The sequence below is a fragment of the Ixodes scapularis genome, unplaced genomic scaffold (genome assembly GCF_016920785.2).
Source record: "Ixodes scapularis isolate PalLabHiFi unplaced genomic scaffold, ASM1692078v2 PGA_scaffold5__190_contigs__length_132052651, whole genome shotgun sequence".
NCBI lineage: Eukaryota > Metazoa > Arthropoda > Arachnida > Ixodida > Ixodidae > Ixodes > Ixodes scapularis.
Genome location: NW_024609880.1, coordinates 121,901,686 through 121,918,748, shown reverse-complemented (window position 1 = coordinate 121,918,748; position 17,063 = coordinate 121,901,686). Strand labels below are relative to the sequence as shown.

The 17,063-nt window shown below is 45.7% G+C and overlaps 1 protein-coding gene across 1 annotated transcript in view; it reads left to right on the top strand.

Annotated features, from left to right (window-relative positions):
- LOC115316476 overlaps window positions 1–17,063 on the top strand; it is a 51,864-nt gene that overhangs the window by 13,037 nt on the left and 21,764 nt on the right. The window contains exon 3 of the mRNA XM_042293900.1: window positions 5,953–6,032. Coding sequence (XP_042149834.1) covers window positions 5,953–6,032 — 80 coding nt within the window. The remainder of the gene's footprint in view (window positions 1–5,952; window positions 6,033–17,063) is intronic.

Below are 17,063 nucleotides of genomic sequence, written 5' to 3'. Positions count from 1 at the left end.
TTGACGAAGTGTTTGTGCTGGAGGTACGGCAGGGATGAACCCAGGCCATTATTGCCCTACATGAGTTGTCATGCCAAGACGGTCAAGAGAGGTGTTGCCGCTTCACTGTTGAATAGTGCGCTCAGTAAACCTTGTGCGCATAAGGTTGCGGAGGCTGTGCAGGCGCAAGTGTCTAGATTGTTAGCGGCAGGATACAAAAGGGAGCTTGTGGAGAGTGTAGCCGCGAGGGCTTTGCAGCGTTTGGCGGGTACGGTCAGAGTAAAAGAAAAAATGAACAATGTAGTTTGCATTCCCTTTTACCATTCGGTTTCCCATAATTTGAAGGCTCTTGCTAAGAAATTCAACGTAACTGTGGTTTTCAGACCGGACTTTAAACTCAGCAGACTAACCCCATTCACGGGAGGGGTGAGCGGGCGCCGAAAAAACACAGAAATAGAGAAGTCGAGTGTCGGGACGGGGTAGTTTATGGTATACCATTAACATGTGGTTTTACTTACGTGGGCCGAACAGGAAGATGTGTAAACGACCGGTTATTAGAGCACAAAAGGGCAGTAAAAATGAGGGCTCAAAATTCAGAAATAGCCAGACATGTTGAAGAGTGCAATGGGTGCAGCCCGGAATGGGTCAGAACAGAAATTATCTACAGTGAAAAAGGTGCGACTAAAGAATATTGAGGGAGACGATTAGAATAGGGAGTGTTGGGAACTGCATAAGCAAACCTTCCGTTTTGTTAGACAACCTAACCTGGGTCCTGTATCAGAAACGGAGTTTCGCCTCCATGACGGGTGAGTTCCAGCCAAAAGGTTTAGTGAAAATTAACCTTTCGTGATTTTTTTTTTTGTTTTTTTTAAGGCATTGGAAGGAGACGGAAGTAAAGGGAGGGGGGGGGGTTTGGAAGGTCGGGGATAAGTAAGTACAAAACGAGCGTTTTGGTATCAGTAATTAAACATTAGGAAGTACAAAAAAAAGGGGGGACGGACGGTTAGCGGCACAAACTGTAAGGCTTTGAGATTACTTTGCGGCGCATTTGAGCTCACTGGGTGGGCCTCCCCATGTGTTTTCGAGGTTTGAGTTTACGCCGGCAACTGTAAAGGGGGGGGGGGGGGCGGGAAGGGGGTAGATCTGTGTGGTGTGATTGTGTACGATCCGTCGGTGGGAGTCAAGGAAGCGTTGCGAGGGAGTGGGGGATTAGCAGTGGTGACAGTGGAGGGTGATAAGTCAACAGCGTGGACGTTCTCATCGACTCTGTGGCGCCGAAGGCATGTGGATAGCTGTATGTGCGAGAAGGGCTGCTGACGTGGACTGGACGGGAGGAAGGGGCTTGACCTTCGGGACTGTGGATGTCGGGTGGGGGCACCGGGGGGGGGGGGGGGGGGGGGGGGGGGGGCTCGCCTTTTTAGACGAGTGTCTGAAAAATAAATGTTCAGCGGTGTTTGAGACGTTCTGTTGTGTTCGTCCCCCCCCCCCCCCCCCCCCCTTTCTGTGTTCCTGAGTCTCGGGTTTTATTGCCATGAATCATCTGTTAAACATAACAGCATCTCGCGACTGGAAGAAAAGACCTGCGAGGAAAAGGAGGATCTCGTGCCATCAAAGGCCCGGGCACGCACAATTTTTTTTTTCTCTGGACTGATCGTGCAACCGCTATGACGAGCTGCTCAGATTAAATCGCTTGTGAAACCAGAGGCTCTTGGAGGAAGTTTTTACATCATCACCAGCTCGCTTCTTTTTTAAATATTATTGCAATCGCATTTAGCATAAAAAAATAGAACACAATTATGTATACAAATGCAACCTTCACAGATGGTACCTTCGCACGAAGACGTTATCTCTGTCATGTAGACACCTGGAATCTTGCTGTCGATCGCTGTGATTGGCAATCTGCGTGCTCCGCGGAAAAGCGCACCCTCAGGTTTTCTTCATAAACAGTGCGTCTATCACTCGAGTAAATACGGTAGTAATTCCATAGCTTAAAACGTCATAGCAAGACAATAGCTAGCAATAGCTCTGCACACACAGATCGGCGCAGGACGTCTACTGGTGTACAAAAGCCAGGTAGCACTTCTGAGTTTGCTACAAATATAGGAAAGGTAGGTTTTCCAAGGCACGGTCGCTTCACTGAATCGACATAAGAAACCGCCGTACAGGAACAAGAAGCACACTCAGAGGTATGAATTAACACAGGAATGTTCGTCACAGTTTGTTTCAAAGAATTTCTAAAGCATACTAAACTACTTTTTAAACAAAAAGTGAGAGCGCAAACGAGCTGGTGTACATTGCACATGATTGCAAAAAAACCCGAGACTGCGGGTAAACGACACAACAGTAAAAAGTGTCTAGTTTTTGAGGCCTTAACTTTGATACAGCTGTCAAGAAACCAGTTGATAGCAGTAAAAACAACTTGTAGTATTTGTGCTTCCCTCCGCGGCGCCGCATCTATTGGCGCTCACAGGCGTGTCAGGTTCAGGTTCTGCCGCGCCCTACCTCCTATATCTTGTTATCACCAGGGTTGTATCCTGACCTGTTTGCAAAGTCGCTTTTGTTGGTTCTTTTACGCCGCGTAGACGGAGACGCTATAGGCCGGCTGTTGAAACAGGCACCGCGAAGCATGTTACAGGGTTGCGCACCTCGATCGCTCCGGTCCATGGGCATTTATGGGTGGGTTGTACGAAAATATAAACGACATTTTCCCTACAAACTGCCGGTCACCTCTGTGCTGTCAATTTGTCTTTTCCTGACCACCCCGTAGCAATTTTAAGCATTTAATAACAATGAAATTGTGATGAATGGGTAACTGCACTGATGGCTACCGCGTTAGCGTCAATTTGGCCATGTTTCTCGCTTTATAACTTAAATGCCACACAAATATAGCATTATGTTTTTGCAGACTCTGTTAATACATATTATAGACGTCAACTTCAGAGTTCAAATAATATTAAATATGGCCTTTTTTAAATGATTTTCAAAATAATGCATTTTTAACTAAATGCCCCTGTGTGAGCTATTCTTGTAAATTCCTCCCGCTAACCGGGAAAACAATATTTCACGCAAAGATGAACTATATACAGAGCAACACGCTGGCAAAGGTTTGGGACCTTAGCTTTTATAAATAAGGAAAAAAATATTTTTTAATCCAGAGCATTATTGCGCAATTTGTTTTTTTCTCAAAATAGCTACCCTAATACTCGGTGATTAACATTGTTTGTCAATCCTTCTTATGCCTGATTTGTCAGTGAATATTTCTAGACCCGTAGCCAGAACAGTTTTTTGGGAAAAGACGCCCGCAATGCCAACATCGGGCGACACGCAAAACGCGCACGAGACTGAGAGTGTGCTTACAAAATTTTTCTTCTTCGCAAAAACAAATTTTTTTTTTCTGAAAACAACGATTGGTTTTATTCTTCTCGGCATGAAGCCAGCAAAATTTTTTTTTTCAACAAAATAAAAAGCGGTCACCAGACATGTTTGTTCAATTTTTTCTGAAAACGCCCAATAAAGTTTAAAAAAAAGGTCCCGGAGCCGAAGATAAACAATTTACGCAGCAACTTTGAATGGTTAACGGTATGCACACACACACACACACACAAAAAACAGTATTTTGAACCGCTGCCTTCAAATAATCGGTATTGTCCTCTAAGAGAAGTTGCGAGGCCTTCTCATGTACACAACCGTATTGCGATTTGGATATCATCAGGTGGCTGCCCAAAAAACTGCTCATCACAAGAATTAGGTGCTTTTCTAACAGGTTTACGAAGAGAGGCAATATTGATATGGAGCGGTAATTCTTTATCACATTTGGTTTCCGCCGTTAAAAGTGGGTCAAGCCATAGCCACTCCGATCTCTTTCTTAATATTGATTGTCTTTATGGAACCGTTAGTCATAAAGAGAAGCACCTGTTTTAAAGACGAAAAGTTCATTTGGAGAAAACCAACGGTGATTCCATCGGCTCCAGGTCATCTAGTCCACTTCATACTCAACAGAGCCGACTGACGAGATTTTCTTCCATATAATGGAGAAAAGCAGACGGGCAATTTGAATCTTTCATTGATACTTTCTAAACACAGCCACTGGGTGATTTCTCTGAAGTGGCGAAGAAAGTGTTAAGCTTTTCCGCGGCCTCCTTACTATTGCCGAATCTATTTTTTTTAAATATGATGTAACCAATTGAGGGCGAACTGTAGTGACCTCTAAGACCTTTCACAAGGGACCAAGTTGGTAAAATATTATAACGATTTTCTGAGAATATTTTTTTAAGTAAAGTAGCTAAGCGAAACGTACACCCGTGAACGATATGAAGGTGAACAGCCCTCTTCTTGTGTTTGACGCTCCCGTAGGTTTTAGAACAAGCTCTGTTCCAGAAGTGGGCTAGAACGCTAAGTTTAGACCCCAAGCCACGTACCATTTAAGATGTTGAGAGTTAACATAGCTTTAGGGAGCCGCAAAAACAGGCAAGAAATCAGGTAAGGTGTTCACCTTCATATCGCTGGCAGGTGTACGTGGGCAGTGACCTCGTTCCTCGATGTATGAAATTCCGCGTGCAATTGGACATCTCGAGGAGCTCGCGTACAACGCACCAAAAGCCTTTATCAGCGATGGAAGCTAAAAATATGAGTATTAAACTAAATCCGATCTGGCCTTCGTTTTTTCACTAAACGTTGCGCTGTGCCTTTGCCTTGAAAGAGTCGTGGACTTGAACAAATGTTGAGTTAACACCAGAATGCGATGACCCTTGGAGAAAAGGGCTCCAAACGCATGACGAAGCCAATCTGTCCAAAATCTTTTTATCTAAGATTTGAACGATTTGTGGATCACTTTTCGCAGCCGCTGCCGAGGCAGACTGCCATACCCCTTGACACCCAACAAAAACATGGTCAGCCATTTTTTGCTGAATTACTGCCGATTTCAGTGCTGCTTCTAACGTCCTGACAAAAATATAGTAAATACTCGAGGGCACCAGTCTACCGCCCACCACCTCTTGTATGCTTGGTGCACTGAAAATGCTCTCAAAACCTACGCCAGCAAGCGTAAGGGTAGTCGCAAACATCGGATGTTTAATCTTTCATCAAATCTATGTTCATATCTCGTACAATGCCGAATAATACTAGAGTGCAGCTCGTGCAACTTGTCGCTGTGAGCTCATTAAGACATTGCCCGCATCTTTTGGAAGGTGGTCTATAGCGCACGAAAATACTAAAAGAGTGGAAGGAGGTCTCAATTTCTAAGAAAATACGTTCTGTGTAACAGAAAGTTACTTCCTGACTTGAGACATAGTTATTCACTTTTCGCATGCAGTAGCATCGTCCCTCCAACTGAATGCTCGGGAGAAAACTAAAAGGAATCGTAGCCCAATAAGGGGTAATGATCCCACAAAGCTTCGGGTTCGTTGAATTCCGTTAAAACAAGAGCGTTAATGCGAGACATTACTTCAATAACCATCACTTTAAGACACTCCCAGTACTTTCTCAAACTTCTAAAGTTAACGTACAGAACAAAAATTGAGTGGTAGGGTGCAACGAGCAAACGCTTCCACTTATCGAAGTCCTTTCACGTATTGAAAGTCACTGCCGCTGTCACACATTTCTTTCTCTCCAGATCCTGAACATTGTAAATACAGACGATGTCCACATTTTTGAATTTCCGTTTGTTAATTCCTCCCGACTTTACCCAAACTTCTACTACATTCCCTTCCCCTTTACTCCAGCATTCCAGAAAAGTTCCCTGTATGAAAGATGCAGGTGTTCGTTAAAAAGTACCCTTGAAAGAGCGTCCGAAAAAGGCAGCTTCGGCAGTCCACAACGTTAGACAAAGGCAGCTTGCTTTAGGTCTACCCACTAATCCTTCCAATCAGAGATAGGCGTTCTGTCGTCCCCGCACGCTCTCATCTCCCTCTCTCACTTAGTTTCTCGGCGCACAGGTTCTACAATTAACTCGCTCGTAAATTATTTTCATTTCAGCGAGAATTTCACACTACAAGTGAGAGCTCTGAATCAAACTGACTACCCGCTTGAAAACGTCATAAGGGCAAACTTCAAAGGTATGTATATACTCAAACCATGCTTTGAAAAAGAGGGGGGGGGTGGGTTATAGCCTGACAGGGTTAACCTTTCAACCCTTCATTCAAATTTATTCAAATTTTTAGGACGAATTAGGCCCTATTGGGAATTATATGTTCAGAACTTTCAGCCTTACCAATTATACAGCATTCTACGCTTCTCAAGTTATAGAAAAGACGTGACTGCATTCGGAAAGGTTAAAAAAAATTGTATAAGTTAGTGCAAGTTAAGCGCCGTTCACACTCTTGCGACCGAGTAAGACAGAGAGAGACGAGACCGGTTTTTAAGCCTTTTGCGACTTCTTAGGACCGGATGCGATGCAGCGGAGCTGGTCCTAAGAGATCGCAAGAGGCTTAAAAACCGGTCTGGTCTCTCTCGGTCGTACTCGGTCGGAAGAGTGTGAACGGGCCTTTAAGCTACAGATTTTAGAAAAGGCAATTCTAGAACAGAACAAGAAAACAAAGAAACACCCAGAAATTTAAAAAAATTCACAAAAGTTTTATCATAAAAGAGCGAGTGTCTTGTGTTTTTTTAGACTGAATATTTTAATTTGTTTTTGTTTTTTTATGAAATTTCAGTTCAAGACATTCCGGCATTTAGTTTTTATGCTATCAGAACGTGAAATGATAATTTCATCCTACCATATTTCCTGCTAAACAGTGGGACTGAGATAAATGCATTTGAAGTTTCAACTCCCGGCTTCTCTAGTTTCTGAGTCTGCGGCATAGAAAATTCAACAGAAGCATCGAGCAGGGAGCAGGAAAATGTCCGAGACCAAGGTACGCGCCTCCGGAGAGGGGCTCCCGTCGTACATTGCCTCGTCGGTGGCGGGCAACACCAGGCAGCGGAGGAGGGACGCGCGGCAGCGGCAGCAACAACTTCGCACCTGCCGCGCCACCAGCCCGACTTCCCCATCAGCCGCATTTATTTGAATGTGACTTAGTCGCATCGAATCCAGTTGTCGCATTCAATGCGGTCGTGTAAACGGCATAATGCGCAAAGAAAGCGCGTCGCATTCAAGCCGCAAGGCAGAGGTGGATCGAGATGGCGAGTGCGCATTCATTCAGCCCATGTAAACGGAGGTCGCACCGCATTTTGGAACGGGGAGGAGTATGGGAAGGCGTTCGCTGCGGGAGCGAGTAAATAGCTGAGAACATGGAGGCCAACTTCGTCGGCGGCGCGCAAAGCGGTCCCGTATGGTCGCTTGCAATTTTTTTCCCGAGAACAAACGCGAGATTTTATTGCCATCACAAGTAAGCGGAATATAGCGGAGCTGCTCGGTGAGGCCGGCCCCCGTCCAAGCCTTGCGAAGTACGACTTGCGCGTCCGAAGGTGTCCCAGAGGCTTCAGCGCAAGCACGAACGACACCGAGAGCTCCGAGCACTGTAGAGCACTGCATGGTAGCGCAGAACGAGCAGCTCCTACCTCGGTGCCGTTTTTGGCTGCGCAGGAGCCTTTCGGGCTCGGGGTCCGGTTGGTCCGGTCGCTATCGGCGAGGTCTGGCGCGGCGAAGCGCGGAGGCTTCGCCAAAGCGTATACATACGTCGCCTCTGGTTCAGAGTGACCCGGCGGCCCGGCCTGGAGTCCCCCACGCTTGGGTTTTGATATTTCTTCCGTCTCGTAACTTCTTCCGCAGCACCGAAGATAGCGAACACGATCTTAACGTTCACTGAGGGCATCGGAAGGCCTCCACGTGCGATGCACCGGAAAACATGGTGCGGCTGGTTCCGGATGGGCATAACTTCGAGCTTTGACACGGCGTGGCGCCACCTTCGTGTAGGGCTTGGTGCGCATTCAAGTAAACGTTGCCGCGTCGGCTTCGTTCGAAGAACGAGTGGAGTCAATGCGTTGAAGTCGCTTTCATGTAAACGAGGCTATCGATGGACCTAATGGCGCGCATGGCCGCCATGGACCTGAGGATGCTTGCGGACAGGACGGGGAGGGAGCACAAGAGGGGTCTCGGCACCGGTAGGGTGCCTTCATGTGCGCTTCACATGAAGGCTCCCTAGGCTGGCTAGGCACCGGGAACCCGGCAGACCCCAGCGGGGAACAGCAGCGTCGGGGGGAGGTGGGAGAGGCACGGGTGAGCAGCACCAACGCACGCACGGCCCCTCCCATCCCCTGGGCGACAAGCGCCACTTCCGGCATCGACACCGCGGCCGAGGAAAATGGCGGCGGTGACCCCCTCCCTCCGCGGCCCAAGAGCCCTCCCGAAGAGGCCGGCTCGCAGACCACCGCTGACGGAGCCACAACGGAAACAAATGGGGAAGACCCCCTCTCCGACATCGGCATGGGGCAGCTGGCCACGCCCTTCCCGAAGGGGACACGGTTCGTGGCCAACATCCCCAAGCAGAACCGGTTCCAGCTGATAGACTTTGACGAGGAAGTAGACGACCGCAGCTCTGCCGAGGGGGCTCAAGGAATAAGCGGCGAGCTCGATGCATCGCGGGTTTTCAAGAAAATGGCAACCGCTATGCGTGTTGAGGTGGAGGGTGAAGAAATGATGCCGGAGGAAGTTTCCAAGAAGTTTGGCTGGCGCGTCCCCGGGGAGAAGAAGACCCAGGGGCAACTAACGTCGGCCAACGCGGGACCGGCGGCTGCCGGGCATCGTCGCCTGCAGCGGAAAAGTTTCAAAAGCAAGCTGTGTTGCCGAAGCACGATATCAAGATCGTCATGCGTCGTAGGGGAGGCCTGAACATTGGAGAAGTTTCTAGATTCGAGATTAGCCGAGCCATCGTAGCAGCTGCGAACGGGAGTGGCGAGAAGGTAACGCAAGACGTCATCTGCCTGAGCAAACAGCAAAACATAGTCGTTGTTAGTACGCATAAACGAGAGGACGCAGACCGCTACTGGGCAGTCAGAAGCCTCACTATCAACGGCATGGCACACGAAGTCGGCGCCTACGAGACCGCTCCCCATGGCACAGTTAAGGGTGTCATCAGGGGTGTTCCGATGACGGACATTATTCCAGAAATCAACGACTACATCGTTCAAGACTATAATCCCACTGCTATGCAAGCCAACCGTATCGGCAAGACGACGACGGTGGTCATCCCATTCGACGTCAACAAGGTCTCAAACTACATCAGATACGGCAACCTGCTGACCAAGTCTTCGCTGTATCGCAAGCAGATCGACATGTGATACCGGTGTGGTCGCCTCGATCATCGGATGGACGTTTGCCCTAACCCCGAAGACAGGATATGCCGTGGTTCCGGCATGAAGAATCCTAAAGAAAGTCACGTCTGCAGTAACCCCAAGTGCAGCCTCTGCGGGGACAACCGCCTCACCGCGGACAAAAAATGTAAAGCAAGGTTCAAGACGCCATACGTAGTAGGGATGCCGCGGACTTTTTTCAAATCGAAGTTTCGATGATCGATTCAAGCGTTTCGAAAGGTTCGAAAGATTTCGATTTTCGAGCTTTCCATATCGAGAAATTCATCGAGAAATTCGACGGAAGTCGAATTTTCGTACTTGTTAAACTAAGAAGTTCGACGCTTTTCGAAATTTCGAACTTATTACGCTGCAAAATTCGATGATTGTCAAAATTTCGAACTCGATAGGCTAAAATGCTCGATGATATTCGAACTTTCGATTTTCTTGCATCAAAAGTTCGAAGCTTTTCGAACTTTCAAACTTCTTACGCTAAGAAATTCGATAATATTCGAACTTTTGAACATATTAATCTAAAGAATTCGAAAATTGTCGAACTTCCGATTGCTGAAAAGTCAAAAGGTCGACGACCCTCGATTTTTTAGGGTAAAAGTTCGAAGTTCATCGAACTTCGAAAGACGGGCGAGCGGTTTTATTTGGATTTAAGCAGTAAGGTACAATCGTAATTTTTTTTCTCGCATTTTTTACATGTGGTGCCGCTTTCTTTGCGAAAGACAATGCCGGTTATTTTGATCATCTGGCATGCTTGGTTTTAAAAAAGTGGATTCCTGAAGGAGCTAGGAAGGACGACGGGTTTTTGACAATTGTCGCTTGTGCCATATTTGAAGTGCGCTATAGCCGAAGATATTTATGACAGAGATGTTAATTTTTTTTAAATGATTAATGTATAGCCTAGGTAACTGTCGTATTAAAATATGATTATTGTTGTTCAAGACGAGTTTCGAAGAAATATCGAAATATGTATCTTCGAACAATTTTGCCCAAAACTTGGTAATTTTTTTGGTCGAAACTGCTTGAGGTATCGCATTTAAATTAACACTACAGAGAGTACATATCATTACTATCTGCAGAATACAAATTAATGTATATATTGTTCTTTTCACGTTGAGGAATAAATTAACCCAGGGAAAAAGATTTCTAAAATTGTTCAAATTCGGCACGTCATAAAAAAAAACATTTGTTTTTCATTTTACTTGATTGGAACGTGTTTTTTTTTAGCCTGTACACATTTTGGTAGGAGAAATTTGTTTCGTAGTTCTGGGCCTCTGAATATGCAAGAATACCACACTTCCGGCGGATTCTTGATAGTTTTTCGTTTCTCCAGCTTTTTTTTTTGCATTTATTGTTATGTTTATTTATTTATTATTTCTTACCAATGGCATAATTATTTAGGTCAAAAAGACATAGCTTTGAACTTCTGAACCACTAAGCATGTGACGAGTAGTAACTTCTGACAACGAGTTTCTAACAATGACCATCTACGCGATCTTTAATAATAATAATAATAATACATCTTTATTTTACGTGCCCACAAACAACTTTACGGTCTATGATGTGGTGCACACAAAGAAAATTAAAATACAGCACTATATCAAACATTAAAATACTTGTCACAATAAAAATATAAACAGATAGCAGAAACTGAAAGACTATACAGAACCCGCCTTACAATAGGTAATTCAAGTACATCCACTTTCGCATATAAAACATAAACTGGTTTGAACAAAGAAAAATGTCAAGATGGGTCTTATTAAATGCTAATTGGATTCTCGATAAAGGAGACATAGATGACATACAAGATGGGTAAAATGTTAGCACATTCCTACTGAGCCTTGACGGAACATGAAAGTCTATGAAACGCAACAGATCAATTGAATTCACTTCTCCGTGTACAACTTTGTGAAGAAATATAAAATCTCTGTATTGCCTCCGCACAGCAAGCTTGTGCAACGCAAATCGAACAAATAACGTTTCATAATGGTAAAAATTTTTCCTTCCAATATAACGGTCATACACAATTCTAATCATTCGTTTTTGTATATTTTCTATTGAAAGATCCTGAGTTAACGTTAATGAATTCCAAATGATTGAGCCAAATTCTAGTCTTGACCTCACTAATGCCTTAAACAAGAGCAGTAAACAACGTGGCGTAGAAAACTGACGACACAACCATGATATCATTCCCAACACTCTCAGTGCTGCATTAACGGTTATAGACACGTGATTATTAAAGGATAGTGAACTATCGATGAATACACCAAGATCCATGATAAAAGGAACCCGAGGAATCGGGGCCCCTCCCAAATTATATAAAAAATAAAGTATGTCACGCTTTCTGGATAACACAATTGATTTAGTTTTCATGGGGTTAACTGACAAGCGGTTTTTGGCACACCATTCAGAAACACGTTCTATGTCAGCCTGAAGACGAGAGCAATCAGACAGTGACCTCACACTTATAAAAAGCTTGACATCATCGGCAAACAAAAGAACTTTTGCATCTGTAATACGCGAAGCAAGATCATTTCTGAACAAAAGGAATAAAAGTGGTCCCAGGATGGATCCCTGGGGTACACCAGAACTTGAAATAAACTCGTGAGAGTAGCTATCAGAAATGCGAACAGAGTTTCGACGACCAATGAGATACGTGGAAAACCACGCGCAAAGATGGGGGCTGGAACCATGCAAGGCAAGCTTCTGTAGCAGTAAATTATGACATACACAATCGAACGCTTTCGACATCTCAAAATAAATTGCATCTACCTGTCCCCTACTTGACACCACAGGTGCAGAGTAACTTAAAAACGAGCATAAATTTGACTCAACTGACCCACCCTTCAAACAACCGTGTTGAGATGCAGATATCATTGGGCTAAGGTAAAAATAAACACGTTTATATATTACTTTTTCAAAAACTTTTGCAAAACTACATAACAATGACACAGGATGGTAATTATTAACCAATGTCGAATCACCGTTTTTAAAAATAGGAACAACTACAGACACTTTCCAAAGCTCGGGAAAGTGTCCTTGTGCAAGAGACAAATTAAAAATGTGCATCAAAACAGGGGAAAGTAAAGAGCAGCAGCCTTTTATAATAAACATAGGTATGTCATCAACACCGCTCGATAATTTGGGTTTCAGTTCCCTCACGGCTTCTACGGTCTCTTCTGTGCGAACAGTAAACGAAGACAGAAATGCATTACAACCAGCATTAGTGACACTAAAATAACTACTCATAGGAGGGGAATAACACGAACGAAAGAAGTCAGCAAAAATATTCGCGATATCAGCCGGCAAACAGTGGTACCCATTATTATCTCGAAGACAAATACTTTCTTTAACTACATGCAAGTGTTGCTTAGCAAAGCACCAGAATTCTTTCGGATTTTTTCTATGGCTTTGCTCGACGCCATGTAAGTGCAAACGATTATCTTGTTCATAAAGTTTGTTAACGAGACAACGATGAATACTGAACTTTTGATACCATAAACTTAGCCCTGTTTTCTTGTATAAGCGATGATAGTGCAGTTTCTTTCGTAATGCATTTTTTAAATCTTTTGAGTACCAACTGGGATAACCGGAGTTGCGCGTCAACCGTTTAGGAACGAAAGCATCCACAGCTTTCTTAACTATCGTGGTCAACTTTTCTGTAGCGGAGTCAACTATAACATCGTTTAAGACAACTGACCAGTCATAGTTCTCTAGAAACTTATATAAACCGAGATAATTTCCTTGAGAATAAGAATACCCAGCAGAAGTACGTTTTACACTTGGCCTACATGATAAGCAGAATTTTGTTTTGAACGGTGGATGATAAATATCAACGGGTACAAGTGGGTTTACAGCTGATACCGCCGGCTCGAGCGGTGCGTTAGATAAGCACATATCTAGAACATTTCCACAAGAATTTTGAATTTCATTGTACTGATTAAAAAGTGAAAGCCGTTTACCACTCCCTGTAACGCCGAATTGGAGCGCAGCTCTTGAGGAGGAGGAGGGAAGTGTACTGAGGGCCACGGTTTCTCGGGGGTCACGTGACATAGGGTAAAGGGTCACACATGACCCCCCCCCCGAGGGCACGTGACCTTGTTGGGGTCACGTGACCTCAGGGGAGGGGGTCCACGTGGAGGGGGAGTCACGTGCCCCCCCGAGGTCACATGACCTCGGAAGGGGGTCACGTGACCTCGGGGAGAGGTCACGTGACCCCCCAGGTCACGGGACCAATATTTCCCCGCTAGATTTAGCGGGGAAATTTTTCCACTAGGTTTAGCGGGGAAATTTTTTCCGCTAGATTTAGCGGGGAAATTTTTCCGCTAGATTTAGCGGCAAATATTTCCGCTAGATCTAGCGGGGAAATTTTTCCGCTAGATTTAGCGGGGAAGTTTTTCCGCTAGATTTAGCGGGGAAATTTTTCCGCTAGATTAAGCGGGGAAATTTACCCATAATGCACTGCGCGGTTACGCCGACGCCGACGGCGACGGCGACGGCGACGGCGACGGCGACGCCGCTCAAGCCGGGAACGGGCGCCTAAGAGCTGCGCTCTAAAAGAAAAAAAGTTTATAAACGAAAGAAGCCAGGCGGCTTTTCTAGAAGTCACGCCAGTTGTGCAAAAATTAATGCCAGCACCCCAGTCAATTCCATGCAAGTTGAAATCGCCTAGAATCTGGACACGAAACTTAGAAAAGTCGACCTTTTTCTGCAGTGATTCAAAATGTTCGATAAATTCAAGATCACTGAATAGAGGAGGGAAATAGTAATTTCCGATTAAATAGTTAAAACCATCGCTGGCAGGTAGTTCAACCCAAACACACTCAGCATAGGATTCGAGATCTTTCCTTCTGTGGCACTGAACTAAAGAATTTACAGCAATCAGTACACCACCCCCGAGTTTCATACCCGTGTTAGCATAATCTCTGTCTTGGCGAAACACCGTAAAAGTTGGAGGAAAATAGCTATTTATAGAAATGCCGGGACAAAGCCGGGTCTCAGTTAAACATATGATCTCAGATGGGCTTAACAAAATATTAGACATAAACTCAACGGCCTTAGAACGGAGGCCCCGAGTGTTTTGATAATACATTTCAAGTGTTTTAAGCATTTGCAGCTGGTGAAGATGAAGATTCAGACCCAAGTACTCTCGAGCGGTCTAGTTTGCCGAAAAACTGGTGGAAGATTGAACCCTCTGGCCACACTTCTGCTTTGTTCAAGTATTCAAAAACTGAAAAGTCCCCTGCGAGATGAAACGAAGAATATGAATCGAATTTCGTCTGCAACTTCGTGACACTAGCACTTTTGCTGTCCAAGAAAGGGGCTATAAGGTTTTCGATGTCTGCAACTGACGTTTTTGGGTCCAATCTTGATATGAAGAGAGCCTTTGTGTAAGGCTGGCGAGCCACGGCAAGTACCTTATCAGACTTTGCAGTTCCGGATGACGCCGGAGCCCGCCGTTTTCGCTTCACGAGTGTGAAGCCGTCGTCGTCCAACGCTGCAACTGCCTGACCAGCATTGCGCCTGTCACCGGCATCCTGTGCTGAGAGGTCACCCACAACGTCGTCTGCCAAGGGGATGGCTGACGTGGCGGCTGCACCCTCGTTCCATGCGGTCTTGGGCACCGCTCCCGATGCTGGCGTAGGCCTTCCGACAGAAGATGCCGCTCGCCGGATGCGTTCAGCATCGCCCACGGTTGCCGTAAACGATGTTTGAGGTTTCAGAGCAAGAGGCAGGCGTTCGAGCACGCTCTTGCTTAACAGGCCAATTTCGGAGCGCATGAAGGTATTTTCTGCCCTAAGGCTCTTTACCTCGGCGGTCAAGATGTCCACTTTTGACGACAGCTTACTCAGAAGTCGAACGAGGTCGGTCGTTGCCTCCGGCGTCCAACCAGCAACGGCACACTCCGAACGAGAAGGCGGTTGAAACAAGTCCGCCTCGTCTTGCTTCTCAGTCTCGTTGTCGAGCGTAGCATCCGATGAACCTCGGTGACGCCTGGTGCAATCCGAGCATTTATAAGCGCTTGTGCCGCTTTGCATCAATATGTCGTATTCTTCTTGACCTACGCCGATACATTTGCAGTAGTATCGCTGATTGCACGATCCAGAACAAGGCAGAAACTGCTGTTTGGCGTAAAAACGAACGGAGCACTTGCCGCACACGTCTGTCGGCATCGCTATCATTCGCAGAATGATAGCGATGCCGACAGACGTGTCGCTCTTTATGCAGTAAAGAGCGACAGTAGTTATACATATGCATAAATAACTTCATATTAGCGGAAAACAAACAGCGCACGGACAAGGACAGAGTAGAAGGCAGTAGACACACACAGCGCTGACTTAAAACTGGGCTTTATTGGCACTGACAACCTGTATAAATACACAATTTGCCCCTGCCCAAAAGCCAAGAAAAGAAACAACACAGGAGGAGGACTACACGTGTTCCTAGAGTCATCTGCAGGCGCCGTTGTTCTCCGATCTGAGTAGAAAAATACACTCCTTTTCCGTCAAGGCAAGTGACGCGGCACTAACACACTCAGACCCGATTGTCCAATGGTGCGTGCTTCTATAATCTCACGTGTCAGTTTATCTTTTTTGTTTTTTGATGACCGTGCATCGTTCAAAAAATGGAGTATATCCGCAATCGCGGCAATGCACCCCAAGGTGCCCCGACACAACCTGTGACACATTATAACGATGCTCTCTTAAACGCTCATTAAGACAGCGTCCTGTCTGCCCTATGTATCTCCGGCCACAGGACATGGGGATAGAATATACAACACCCGGAACGCATGTAACAATCTGGTTTTGGTGTTTCTTGGTGCACACCTGTCTCTCTATTACATGAGAGTTCACTTTTTTGCACATCATAGATAGCTTGTCTGGAGCCGAAAAGACCACGTGAACACCAGCTCGATGTCCCACTTTCTTCAGGTTATGGGATATTTTGTGTAGGTACGGTAGTACTGTGATGTTCCTGTTTTTCCTGTTAACTTGTTCAGCATTCTCGATGCGTTTTCTCTTTAGTAGAGTTTTTTCGTAAACACAAATAATTTTAGATTAAAATAAGCTCGACCATCCCCTTCTTCCCCGTATTGTTTTCTTTAACAGCCCGAAATATCTGGGTGGGGGAGAGACTGGACCCCCCCCCCCCCCCCTTCCCTCCCGTTTTTCCTATTCCGACGCTGCTGGAATGGTAGAACGCTCCTCGACCTCAAGTTGTGTCGGCTTCTCTGCTTTTTGCTCGGCGTTTCTTCCGTCTCCGAAAATAAACCTCCAAAACTATTACAAACTAAAAAATTGTCAAGGTGCAGGCGAGCTGGTGTCTGTGGATCATGATGCAAAATCCCGAGACTGGGAATGAAATTCGAAAGAAATAGTGTAAGGAGAAAGAAAAAAGGGGACAGGACAAAGTCTTAAACTCAGTTGGGTTGAGTTTGAGACGTTATTCCTGAGCTGAGTATTCAGCTGAGTTGAGTTTGAGACGTTGTCCTGAGCTGAGTTTGAGACGTTGTCCTGTCCCTTTTTTTCTGTCTTATTACACTTTTTCTTTCAAATTTCATTCCCAGTCTCAGGATTTTGCATCATGTACAAACTAAACTTACTCTATGCCAGCGTCACTCGGGCGGCGTTCGAGCGGATTACTACCAGCGTGCAAGGGGGTGGGGAGGCAGTTTGCCAGATCGCTTCAAGGTTTTTCCGACCCTCAGTGACCCTCAACCACCGGCCTGCTCTTGGCCGTTTCGAACTGGATGATTATCGTTAAAAAGTGCGTTCGTGTGATCAATACTGCGTGATGCACGTTAAAGACCCCCCCCCCCCCTTCCCCCCCCCCCCCCCCCCCCCCCC